The sequence below is a fragment of the Rhinichthys klamathensis genome, unplaced genomic scaffold, assembly GCF_029890125.1.
Source record: "Rhinichthys klamathensis goyatoka isolate OS25496 unplaced genomic scaffold, OSU_Roscu_1.1 h1tg000476l_1, whole genome shotgun sequence".
Classification (NCBI taxonomy): Eukaryota; Metazoa; Chordata; class Actinopteri; order Cypriniformes; family Leuciscidae; genus Rhinichthys; species Rhinichthys klamathensis.
In genome coordinates, this window is record NW_026606964.1 from 1,088,484 (window position 1) to 1,102,357 (window position 13,874).

At 42.2% G+C, this 13,874-nt stretch overlaps 1 protein-coding gene across 2 annotated transcripts in view; it reads right to left on the reverse strand.

Moving 5' to 3' along the window:
* Positions 1-6,955: 6,955 nt before the first annotated feature.
* Positions 6,956-13,874, reverse strand: part of rreb1a (ras responsive element binding protein 1a) — a 55,458-nt gene continuing 48,539 nt past the window's right edge. For both annotated transcript variants that reach the window (XM_056237037.1, XM_056237038.1), the window contains 5 exons: positions 11,785-11,974; positions 9,122-11,672; positions 8,827-8,991; positions 7,929-8,699; positions 6,956-7,627 (listed from right to left, as the gene is read on the reverse strand). In XM_056237037.1, the coding sequence (XP_056093012.1) occupies positions 7,134-7,627; positions 7,929-8,699; positions 8,827-8,991; positions 9,122-11,672; positions 11,785-11,974 (4,171 nt within the window). In that variant the 3' untranslated portion in view covers positions 6,956-7,133. The remainder of the gene's footprint in view (positions 7,628-7,928; positions 8,700-8,826; positions 8,992-9,121; positions 11,673-11,784; positions 11,975-13,874) is intronic.

The following is a 13,874-nucleotide window of genomic DNA, read 5'->3' on the forward strand; positions in this document are numbered from 1 at the left end:
CATTTAAAAGCATTTTTAAGAAAAATAATTGTATTCTACACTTACTCCAGAAGCCGATCTCCATCCGTGAAGACTCGAATCCTATTGAGCGAGACTAAAAACTTTGATCAAGATCATCTACACCACGGCATTCACAACACCTGTGGAGATGATTACATTCACATGGAGATCAATCCCGATCAGTGCTCCTGATGAGAACCATCCAGTCTGGAGAACTTTTACATTCTGGAGGCCTCAAAAAAATGACCTACACATTTTTTTTTAAACTGTTGATGTATACATGAACTTTTGCCAAATAGGAGATCTTCGCCAAATTTATACTGGAGAGACGCCTTGACTTTTGGCATCTGCTGTGAGTAGAGCTTCCATCGGGAAGAAAAGAGTGGAATTTCTAAGGGGGCTTTCACACTGGCAGTTTAGTTCGGAACGGGGCACAGTTCGCATGAAAAATCGCTAATGTGAACGCTGTCATGGGACCCGGGTGCGCACTGGGGCACCGAACCCGAGACTACCTGGAGGAGGTGGTGTGAGTTCGGTTGCTCCCGAACCGTGCTGCGGTTCGCGTGAATGTGAAAGCAGCACGGACTCGGGTTCGTGATGAGTTGTTCATGAACGATCCGTTCATTGCGTCTGTCACGTGATAAATGAACGAACGACTCGGAAGGTAAATTCATTATTTATGATCCCTGTAAATAATTTTTGACTGAATTATAAGGATTTCTTAATTTAGAATATGATCAAGATTAAGTAGGTGGATGTGTTCGGGGAATGTGCCTGTTAAAAGTATAACATTTAAAGCCAAAGGAAATGACTCGTTCGTTCATTTTAATGAACTAGATCGAACAAGAGAGTAAATAAAATGATCCGAACTTCCCATCACTAACTCGGGTGCGCACTTGTTCAGGAAGTAAAGTGACCTGCGCATGCGTTTTAGCTCATTGTGATGTATTCAGTTAAATAAAACACTTGTAAGGGATGATAGTGTTGATGATTTACCTTGCGAGAATGAGCCTGCAGTGTATTCGTGCATTGCGCGTGAAATCAGGGCACCAAATTTGGAAATCCACCGTCTCCTCAAAAGAGTCCGTTTGCAAGCAACAGAAGGCCACCTTATGTGACACACGCACAGTAAACCTGTATTGTTCACTCAACTGCGCATAATAGCAGCGAAATAAAAAAAACACACAATATTGCCCCCCGTTCTGTTTTCTATCATGCGCCGTGCACGTTCGCGATGACGTAATATGCACGCAAACGCACCAAGGTTCGATAGAATCAAGTTGAGTGTGAAACCAGACCAACGCTGCGGGGGCGCCGGGAACAAAAGCGCTCGGGCTCGGACCGCAGCAAACGAGCCCAGTGGAAAAGCCCCCTTAATCTTGTTGAATGACCATGCAAAAAGGACGTTGATATAGTAGAGGGTTCTTCGATTCTTCTCCTGAAGGTCCCTCAGTTCAAACCATGATCAGGCTCTCCTGCCTGTAGTTTTCAAGTAATCTTTAGACCGTTATTAGCTTGTTCAAGGGTGTTTCATCTGAGCTAAACTCTCTAGGAGAATTGAACAAGCCTAATATAGTACGGAAACTTTAATGTCACGTTCCTGTTACAGAATCTGTGCTTGTCATTCTACACATTTCCTGACCTTTACATATTCATCAGTTAAATATTTTAACTCAAAGCTGTATTTAATACATTTTACCGTTTTTAAATCCATTCCACAGATTTTTTCCTCAAAAGTCAGTGTAGAAAATGTAAAGTCTGCAGATTCAGGATCTGCTTAAATGCCATGCAAGTGTACAACCGCCAACTCATTGCATTAATATTATAATGTATTACTTTGACCACCAAAGTTTTTTGTAATAATGTGTTTCTTTTATACCTGACATCTCATAATAGATGTAAATTAAATGAATGAATTCAAATGTTTTTTGAGTTTGTCTTGAAAATAGTTTTTCTATATATAATTTTTTTTAGTGGTCACATTAACAATTGTTCTCTTATTGTCTGCCTGTTTCTCTGGCCCTTTCCCAAATGACACCCTAAACACTCACGGTCTTCCTATGTTCAGGTTTGGTTAGAAATCTTTATGAATCCCGTTGAAGGGAAACTCATTTGCCCCCATTACACATCACAAACAATTAAACTAGGGCTGTCAAATGATTAATCGTGATTAATCACATCCAAAATAAAAGTTTGTGTTTACATAATATATGTGGGTGCACTGTGTATAATTATTTTATATATATATAAATACACAAACATGCTCGTATATATTTAAGAAATATTTTCATGTATATACTGTATATAGATTTATATATAATTTATATTATATATAAATATAAATATTTTATATATAAATAATATTTTTTTCTTAAATATACATGCGTGTGTGTATTTATATATATACAAAATAATTATACACAGTGCACCCACATATATTATGTAAACACAAACTTTTATTTTGAATGTGATTAATCACGATTAATCATTTGACAGCCCTAAATTAAACATTACAGCTCAATCAATCCATACGATAATTACCCAAGAATAAAAGACCTTCTAAATCGCTCAATAAAACACTGAGGCATCACTGATCTCTCACTAAATCAACTTTCCCTATGAGTTCACACTCTTGTGATATAATGCCACTTTAGAAGTCTGCAGAAAAGCTCGCTTCAGTGCGGGCTCAGCAAAAGTGTGTATCGAGGGCGCGTAACGACCGTAAAGGGGGCGCTCGCGAGCACAGTTCTGAAACCTAAAATAACAAATGGGACACTCTACAATCTCCTGAACCACACGATCAAGCGCATGTTGCGGCCATTATAGGTCCACAAGACCGTAAGTGCATATGAAGTGTGCCATTTGGGACAGGGCCTATGTTGTAATTAAAGGTATAGTTCACCCAAAAATGAACATTACCCCATGATTTACTCACCCCTAAGTCATCCTAGGTGTATATGACATTCTTCTTTCAGACGAATACAATCGGAGTTGTATTAAAAAATGTTCCGGGAGTGAATGGGTTTTTGTTTTTGGAAGTCCATCAAAGCGCATCCATCCCTGATTAAAGTGCGCCACTCGGCTCCAGGGGTTAATAAAGGCCTACTGAAGCGATGCGATGTGTTTGTGTAAGAAAAATATTCATATTTAAAACATTATCGACTAAAATAACTAGCTTCCGGCAGACGGCCGTACGCATCCATTTACGGGGGAAAGAGTAACACTTAATATATTAAGCTTTGAAAGCTTCAGTAATTTGTTTTTTTTAAATTCATTTTCGAGTGTATTCATAATTTAGCACCCGAGCCACTTAGTAAATTTATTCAAATACAAAACAGCAAAAGAGTTACCAGAAGCAGCACAAATCATAACTGTACAATACCATACTGTAGGACAAGCTTCGCACAGACAGCCTTTTCTGTTAAGAGCTCTAGACTCTAGAATTCATTACCATCTGACTTTAAGGTCATATCTGACTCGAAAAAGTTCACTTCCAGGATTAAGTTGTGGCTAAAGGCAAACCAAAACTGTAACCATTTTGTATGTATCTATTTATAATGTACTTAGAATGCCCAACCAGGGTCAGGAGTTGAAAATTAGCATTAGCTACAAACTCTATATGCTGCGCATCAGTTACAGGCTTTGTATTGTAACTATGTTTGACTGTATGGTCCCTGTTAAATAAATAACTAAATAAACTTGAACTTGACGCACAACGTAATGATGAACGCGGTTGCCCAGCCCTGTGTGTTTGAACCGCGAGAGGCGTCAAAGCTTACGATACTCCTGTTACTCTTTTGGCGTAAGTCAACTAGCGTACGGCCGTCTGCCGGAAGGTAGTTATTTAAGTCGATAAAGTTTTAAATATGAATATTTTTCTTAAACGAACGCATCGCCCCCAGAGCCGTTTCGAGCACTTTAATCAGGGATGGATGCACTTTGATGGACATCCAAAAAACAAAACCCATTCACTCCCATTATAAAGCTTGGAAGAGCCATTGTATTCGTCTGAAAGAAGAATGTCATATTCACCTAGTATGGCTTCAGGGCGAGTTAATCATGGGCTAATTTTCATTTTTGGGTGAACTATCTCTTTAAGGGCTATTTGCATGGTGTAGTTACAGCATCTACCAGAAGGGGTTAACTACTGAAGCCAACCAGCCAATCCTTGTTGTGGATGCTACAGTACCTGTGTCCGAATATGCCTAATCCCCTACTTTACAGTAAACATTACATGAGAAGCATGTAATTCACAGTAAAACATTTGGGTGCTACTTCCACAGGGATTCTGAAGTGCACATCCATTGGACACTTTACTATCCCGTGAGGTTGTGAATGGCAGTGAAGGAACACAACTGATGCCGTAGGTCACATAACAAATCCAACATGGCAAACGTGGTCCGTCTGGATTTACTGCACACATTCAGACTATATTTAATGGTTGTGAAGATCGTACCTCATTAAATGTAGTACCAACTCAGCATGACAGTATGCGATTTTGGATGTACTTCTTTCTAGACAAAAACAAAAGCTTAACAAGCCCAGTAAAATTCTGGACTGAAGAACACAACATTATGCATTAAATGGGCAACAACGTTGCCTGATCGTTTTTGGCGAGGTAAAAAAAAAAATCCTGCCACACCTTTTCATTAATATATCTTTATTGCTTGAATAGTTTTGATACAGAACAGCTTACATTTCTGATTCTGAAGCACTCATTCAAAGAACAAGAGTAGTGTACCAAAAATGTTCTGGTGATTCTGGTTCCATTCAAGTCCAGTAGAATTATTTTTGGGGATGTAGCAGCGACACGAAACTCCCTTTTACATCGGTCAACACGTCAAACAGCGACAGGTCTCCATTCTTCCAAAGAGACAGGGAGGATTAAAACAAGAAAAGAAAGAAAAACAGGGGAAAACGTGAACATATCTTGTAGAAAACCGAAGAGTGGAATGTGGATTTGATAACTCCACCCTGTTGATTTGAATTCACAGTCAAGTGCTAAAAAAGTAGTGATTGACAATTTAATATATTCAGAAATCATAGGTGAAGAACAATTTAGCAAGGAAAATGACGATTTGAGAAAGCCTTTTGTACGAACCCTGAGAGTGAGACAGGGTGGGGCGAAAAAAAAACATTTATAACTCAACAACATAAAAGGTTATCATGCAAACCTACCCTACAGATTCACCCATAGCAGAACAACAGTAAATTTCACAGTTTTACACTTAAAAGCATATATCAATGAAAACAACTTGTATCTCTCTGTCAAACTGAAATAATCATCATCATAATAATATAATAAAGATAACAGAAACAGACCACACATTCTAAAAAATAAAAATGCATACAAAGGTCTACATAAAGCTTTCAGATCAAAAGTGATTTTTATCATCAAGAACCCAGATCAAAGCTGGGATGCTAAGTATTGAATTTGAATCATTTTTTTATGCAGCATAATTGTGTTAATACATGGCTTCTCCACATTTACTTCTTCACCTGCACTGGGTCATAATAAATACATTAAAAACAGTCTGTGAGCATTCTTACCAGAAAACCAACCACTTCCACGCACAACCAACACAAAACACACTCTCATGAACCCAGGAAAAGGCATCGGGAGAAGCAGAAGTCCTGGAATACACAGATTGAGAAAGCGATTGCAATTGCATTCAAGTTCATCCAATACTACAAGTCTCCTGCCTGAGCAGAGATGTTAGATCTTCACCACTAGGGGGCGCACACAACCTGGTTTCCAATCAGGGGCAAATTCTCTCTCCATTGCCACAATTGGTTCATTTGCCTTCTTATATCATCCCGCAGGTCAACAGTCATTCGTTTGCTAGACGGTGGCTCCAGGAAATCAGAAGACCTATATTTGAAGATGCTCACCAGTCCATGCGATTTCAAACAGTCTTCATGCCCTTTGAGGTTTGCTTTGTTTGTGTCTGAGGTTTTTTTTTACAACATGAGTTCATAAAACTGAGAGGTCAAAGAGATCCAACACTACAAAAGAACGTGTGATTGACATGGGGTCCTCCTAGTTGAGGCACGTCCCGACAGGAGGCAGCAGGGCGACAGGGTTCAAGTACACCATGAATTTTAGTTCATGAGCCCGGCAGAAAGTGAGACACCTGCCTAGAGCTCAGAAGAAAGAGTAAGGCTTAAAAAGTGATGTTTTTGGAAGACGGGTCACCCTGGGAACAGGTACACATTTCATCATTTTTGTCAAGTACATCAGATTTATAACTCATGGGCTTCCTGTAATTCCTTATTGTTTTTTTGCTGTTGTTTTTGTGTGTTCTTAAGTAGCTGAGATAGGGCTTGAGGGACAGTAATTCATGAGCCCTCAAGTTAAAAACATGCCTTCCCTCATTAAAAACCACCTCTTTGTGCCAAAAAAACAAAACGCTAATGCTAAGGACATCTGACACAATCAGCACAGCTGGACATTCATCACCTATTTTTGGGCAAACATTGCCCATATACTTTACGTCATAGCTGTTAAACACCTTTCCAAGTATGACCCTCAGATCTTTGCTGGGCTGTTTCCCCCCAAAAAAAAATCTCTACGTGACATAGCACCCAGAACAACAGAGCTCATTATTGTAATAAAACAATTACTCTGGAAGCCATTGTCATTAAAGGATTTACACAAAATGGGAAACTACTGGCAAATAAAGGGAGGACAAACAGCCACGAAGAAGCCCTGTGGTGAACAAGTCGTCTGCGTATTCCAGTTATGCACTTGGGTGCGAGCCTCTCAGTAGAAATATCTTCTCTTGTTAGTCTCAGCCTTCGCTGAATAGGCTATAAACCTGCTTTTCATAAGACAGTTTTCACTGTCGCTGAACTGTACAAAACGATATGCAAATTTGTTCATATATTGCTTATTGTAGTTCTCTCAGGATTCCACAAAAAAAAAAAAAATCACAACGATCATTGTAAAATACTATAAAAATCAACTTTAGATCATGATAAATGCTGATAAAGATATAGCAAAAAAAGTAGAAAGGCACTTGGAAACAGTCATCGCTTTTTTCACTGCAATGTACTTTTGTTATATATGGCACTGCTTCTTGTTGCAGCACAATGTTTCACAACGTAAAGATAAACCAAGAAAGAGTCGCTCTTCACTTCACCCCAAGCCGTGGCGGTTCGGAGGTGGGCAAAATGTGCTCAGTAGTGGGATTGGTGTGGATCTCCAGTAAACCTTGGATGAATCCCTCCGACGGCTCTACGTCAGATGTGTTGGATGAATCTGATGCTTGTTCCTCTGCTGAAGGTTCTTTGGGTGTTTCTGGTCCCGTCTCGGAAGTTAGTTTAAACTCTTCAGTTTCCACAGCGGGTACACAGTCCTCTTTATCCATTGAGGTTGGTTCCCCCTTAACAGTGTCTGTTATTTCACTTTCATTCTCAGAGGGTGGATTGGTGCTGGTGGGTGTGCACTCGCCTTCGCTAGCCGAACGCCCACTGAAGCCCTCCTCGTCGGGTCCACCTGCGGCCCCACAAGTCGAACCATCACTATCCACTCCACGTAGTTTCTGGTGGATACGCTGATGTCGGACTAAACTGTGCTTGAGGGTGAAGGTGCGCTCACATGTCTGACACTTGTAAGGCCTCTCACCTGGTAGAAACGAGACATTGTAAAATAAAGTGTTACCAATGTTTCTTATTAAAAGGTCAATTTTTTAGTGCCCTTGTTACATATGTTCATGTACTTACCATTGTAATAACAGTCAATTATGCATAATTACATGCAACTAACTCTCAACCAAATCCTACCCTAACCCTATAGTAAGTACCCAGTAACACTAACAATGACACCTTAAAATAAAGTGTAACCGAAACATTTAGTTATCAAACAAGAGCTGTCAGTTCTTATGAATGATTTACCAATCTAAGCATGTTTTCAGTTTTGTCTTTACCTGTGTGAGAGCGCATGTGTCTGGTGAGATCCTGAAGGCTCCAGAAACGTTTGTTGCATATATTGCACACCTTTTTCCTCTTGTCTGGCTTGCTGCCAAGTTCTCTACTTTCTCGCTCGGCACTCTTTGGTTCAGTTGCAGCTTCCTCTTCATCACTCCTCTCCTCCTTATCTTCCTCCGATCCACTCTCCACCACACTGCCCGTTCCCTCGTTCTCAGATGTGCCCTTCTTTAAGCTCTCCACCTCTTCGTCTGTAACCTCTTTCTTATTTTCACAAGGCACAATTGGATCAGCCGATTTTGTAAGGTTTTGTGCAGGTCCATTAGTCGAGTCTGATGCTTCATCCTGCTGGTGAACTTTCTCATGTCTGGTCAGGGTGGCAGCGTAGCGGAAACTCTTCTTGCAACTTTTGCAGGTGAATTTGGACTCATCTTGAGGTGTTTTATCAGACATGTCACCATCTGCTGCAGGGGAGGACTGTGGCTGGTCTTTCTCAGTGATCTTGAAGTCCTTTGGCTTAGAGACAAACGTCAAGTCAAGGGTCTTATTGCTATGGGAATCACCATCCTCATTTTCTGAGTCACTGTGCTTCAATGACTCGAGAGCTGTTGGGTCCTCCTCCTCTTTGTGAGGAATAGGCTCTACAACAGCTGCTTCTGTCGGCTTAGCTGGTGAGGGTTTTTCAGCATCCATTGCTTCAGGCTTCTCAGGGTCTGATCTTGTGAGATCCATTGCCTCACTCACAGGAAGGTCTGTTTCAGATGTGCTCTCTAAAATATAAATTGACACTTTACACATCAGGTAATAAAGTGCAGTTTTAACCTCAATGGTTAATCAACAGTTAAAAATATATCACCGTTTATAAGCAATTTAAAGTTTGTATATTATTTTTGATACCTGCACTCTCTTGTGAACCTTCCTCTGCGTCTTTAGACTTGGGTATTCCACCATTGCGCCTAAGCACTCGGTTGGAAACGCCATGCTTGCGTAAAAGATGTCGCTCACAGTTGGACTTGGTCGAGAAGAAGGCATCACATTGGGGACAAGGATATGGCTTCTGACCTGTTTAAGAAATTCAAAATAAAAGCAAGAAAATAAATTACACATACTATGAGGGGTAACATAGAAGGTTTACATTAACTCTGTACACCCTTGTAGTGCTGTAGTCTGTAAAAATGTACATAAGAGTCACCTGTGTGTGTTAACATGTGGCGCTGAAGCGAACTGGCCCAAGGGAAAACTCTGGGGCAAAAAGGACAAGTCATCTTTTGCACAGAATTTGAGTATGCATTCTTCTTCCCTTTGGACTGATGGGGTTGAATAGTCTGCCGGACTGGCAAGTGTTTCTCATCTTTCACCTCTTTCTCGTCACTAGCACCTGGCTGCTGCCCGTCTTTTCTTGCCAACTCAATTGTGTTGGTCTGAAGATAGGCACTGAACTTGTTGGCATCAGTGTTCGCCAACATTCTCTCAACACTTGCAAACTCCCCACTAGACTCCAAATCAATACTTGGGTCTGTGGCATTTATAACAGTTTTCTCTTTCGCTATGCTTCTGGAAGCCCTTTTCCTGGACCTCTTCTTGGAGCTCTCTACAGAGAGCTCCTCTATCAAGGTATCTGTTGACTCTTGCTTGCCATGTGTATCAGAATCAGCCTGAAGGCTATTAGTGTTGTCCCGTTTTAGAAGGTCAGGGGCACCAGAAACAGAGGAAATGATCTGAGCAATGGATGCCAGTGGTGGAAGCTCCTTCTCAGCAGCAGAAGAAGGTTTAGGAAGCAGGGGCTTTAGACGCAAGGGTCTTCCTGCAGAATTAGTGCTACCAGTAAGAGAGGTCAAGGCTACGGGGACCTGGTAGCATCCAAGCGGTTGGGGCTTCTCATCAATGGACTTATCAGTCTGAAGAGCCTGAGCAAGGATGCTAATGGTTGAATGTTCTTTCTTAATCTCTCTTGGCAATACAGCCTCAATGTCTTGTTTAAGCTTTTTCAGAGGATTCTTAGGAATTGAGAGGTCAATGGGTTCCATGGAAGAGTCATAGGAGACAGGCTCAATTTTGATCCCGGGTGATCCACTCACACTTCCAACACTGCTTCCCCCACGACTTTTGTTAGAGAAGTCCAGAGGTTGATCCATATCCACGCCGTAGAAGTTGAGGTCTTCAACCTTGATAGGCTGCATCACAGTGCTAGGAGAAACCCCATTGAGAGGAGATGGGTTTGGGCTATTTTGGGTTGAGGCAGCTAGAAGAGTGATTATGTGCTCTTCAATATCCTGCTCTTGGACCTCTGGATGTTGTTTGAGAAGGTGATGGATACAGTTACGCTTGGCAAGGAAGGCTGCTCCACAACGCTTGCACTCAAATGGCTTTCGCTGGCAGCCGTTGTGTGTTCGCAAGTGAATCTGCAGGGCCCGGAAGGTCTTTAGGTCCTCCCCACAGAAGCGGCATGTGGTTTCACTAGTCCCAGCCTGCTCCAGCACATCTGCTGTGGACGTGGACGAGGTAACATACTTGATGTTTTTCTCAATCTCCCTGCGATTGTTTTTCATGTGCTTTTTGCGAAGATGGCGCTCACAGTTAGCCTTGACAGTAAATGGGTAATGACAGAGCCGGCAGACATAGGGCCGCTCACCACTGTGCGTTCTCAAATGACGGATCAATGTAGCCTTGTCTGGAGCAACATAGTCGCAGATATTGCATTGGTGGGGTAGGATGCCCAAATGATATCGCATGTGTGCCTGCAGCACACCAGAGAACGCAAAGACCTGGTCACAAAATCGGCAGGGGTATGAGCCTTTTTGAGTTCCTCCCTTCTTTACAGTGGTCTCATCTAACTTGCCATTCTCCTGCTTGATATGTCTTTCATCCATGTCCATTGGGGTATGGGCATCTCCCATGCAGTCTGCCTCCATTTGTATCCTCTCTGCAGAAGCCTGGTTGTTGGCAGAAGAGGGAGAGGAAGATGAGGAGAGATCCCTTGCTGTCTTGAGAGGATGGCTGGCAGGGGGTGGGAGGCTAGGGCTGATGCAGCCCAGTGAAGCTTGCTGGGTGTTTAATAGAGGTGGTGGAGTTGAAGCTACCATACTGGTTCTGGGAGCCACCAATGGCTTTGGCTTGAGAGGAGGCATCTGCTTGTAGCCCGACTGCACAGCACTACAGGGTGCCTTGGATAAGGGTGGGAGCGAGATTTGGTTAGGAGCAGCTGAAGCTACTTTGAGTATTTGCTGTATATCAGCGAGCTCCATGCCGGATTCACCACAAACAGGCTTCAACACCATACCACCATCTGGCTGCACCAGAAAACCTGTCTGGAAAGGCTGAAGGGACAGCAGTTTGAGAGCTTCTTGATGGGACAGTCCGTGAAGAGACGCTGGGTCTACAAGAGACAGGTTAACCCCACCAACAAGGCCAGCCTCTTGAGGTACGGTGGACTGATTCGGATCTACATGGATAACCCGGATGCTATCTAGCTTGGCCTGCTGGATATCCTCTTCTGAGGGGGCAGGCTTGATCTGAGAGATGTGCTGCAAGCCCAGGGAGTCCATGAAGCTATTTTTCTCAGGAGTGGGAAGCTCATCTTTCATAATTAAGGGTGAAGTGGTCTCTTGGGTGCCACTTGAAGTCTCATGTGAGGCTTTGTGCAAGTCCAGAGCTGAGCTAAGAGGGAATGCCTTATCACATGTGTCACATACAAAACGATGGAATTTGCCAGTACATCGGCGGAGGTTTGTTTCACACCAAATCTGTGGGTCAAAATAAAACTGAAACTTAACAAAACTCGCATATTACAGTCGAGACAAAGAACTTTTACAAGCTGTGCAGATTAACCACAGAAAAGTTGACAATGGGTTTTACCTGGGCAATACGAGGGAACTTCTGGCATGTAAAGTCAATGAAAGCCAGATCATTAAAGCCAAGAGGGATGGATGGGTTATTCTGTATAAAGGGTCGTCCATTGGGGTCTGTGGGTATCTGCTTATGGGTAGCTGCATTGTGGCGGAGCAAACTTCGGTGTGTCCGGAATGAAATGCAGCATGAATCACATCTAGGAATAAGAATGCTTATGTAAGGTGTTGATTTCAAAGATACACCACACACATTGTTTAAATCTATTTGTAGTTAACCAGCATGTTGTATATGCATAAATTCATGCTCAATAAAACACTGACATAATTATTATTTATCATTGCCCAAATTCTTCAAGAAATACAGTGCCCAATCTACAGTGTGCTGTGGAAATGCATCCTAGACATCCAAAATATATCTGGGATTTCCTAGGTGAGTTTGAAAGTCAATAGTAATCACACCCTAGCCTACAATTGCTCTCATTCAGTGTTTATTGGGTGCTGCAAAAGACAGCTGGTTAATGTCTGTGCACTGGTCTTGTCACATGTCCTGCCCCTGATCATGGTGATGACGTGTCCATAGGGACTATAAGCAGCTTTTATCTGAGCAGACATACACAATGCAATGCAAGGCAGAGCATAGCAGCGCATCCACCTGAGATGCATAATGAGCTAAAGTGCTAACCGGTTAAAGATTACTGCTTGTGAATGCTTTAATACATTTGGTCAGAGTTGCATGATAAAATAATGTAAATCAAAATGGAGAAGCAAAATCTAGCTGTTCAGCTGTTCTGTTACAAAGAGTTCAAGCACTGTTACATATAATTACACTAAACCATTCCCTGTCCAGGATGCTGTTGTTTCTATTGGCTATTTTGCAATGGCTTCAAACGTGGCTCATCCAATCAGATTTTAGAGTTGGTTCTATTCATTTTATTATTGCATGCATGTATGGGAGTGTCTGCCTTCCTTGGAAGGGCTGTTTGGGTGAGACAGATAACATGTCTGTATCTTGAAAAGCATTCTTGTGTCTGTTTGTACGTGTAAGTGTGGTTATTTAGCTGCTTTTAGAACTCTTCAGAGTGGAACCCAATTCACAGCAGTCTAGATCCTCTTAACTAGCACTCTTAGCTCTTGTGATTACACAGGATTAGTGCTAAATTTGCAGCACTTCCATACAACAATAACTCTGCTCTGAAACTCAGACAGGCCCTGCCAACTTCCTTTACCCAGAGCAATCCCATACAGCTATCCATTAACTAGAGGAGCTAGCCATCGGTTGGGTGATTTTAGAGGTATAGTCTACAGACTGATGTCTCCAAGGATACAGATACCACCTCACACACATGCATGCATGCACACACACACTACTACAGAGATGTCCTGTAGAATGCATCTTGCTGAAGTCTCCTCCTGTGTCTCATTAAATCCCCCCCCCCCCCCCGCCACATAACCTCTGTGGTCCCTCCCCCTCCATTTTCCCTTCTTTCCTCTACATGCCACTCCCTTGCCTCAAGCCTGGGGGCCAAATGCGGGGGGTGGGTTGGGGGGAGATTGGACCTCTTAGGCCTCTCAAGAGTGGGAGGGGGACACGTCGACAGGATTACACTCATGTAGGTATGATCATTCTCGGCCAATTACATTTCAATAAGCAAAACAAATATAGCTTAAAATCCAAACTCTGACACTCAGAAGGCCAAACCTGTAAAACAAGATTTCTATCTGAACCAAACTAATGTTTTTTACACATGTAGCACAATATAAAAGGCAAATCCCACTGAAAAAACAATCCCTTGCTTATATAATTAATAACCAAGAGGAGTTGCGCCCTCTGTATTCGGATGTGTTAAATTATGACTGTACCAGCACAAAGCATGCCACCATATCTCCCAGCAACTGCAGGGATCCAGCCTAAAGCCTCAGCTACTGGCGTCTCCCTGCAATACAACTCTCACCTCGAACAAAAGGGACAACATTCCTGTCTGAGCTTAATGGACAGCTATAATATACTGAACAGAAAACCGAGTGTAGGAAGGGCCAGAACTGTTCCATTGTCAAACTCTAAACATTCCTTTGTTATCAAGCCTGAAATAAACTCAT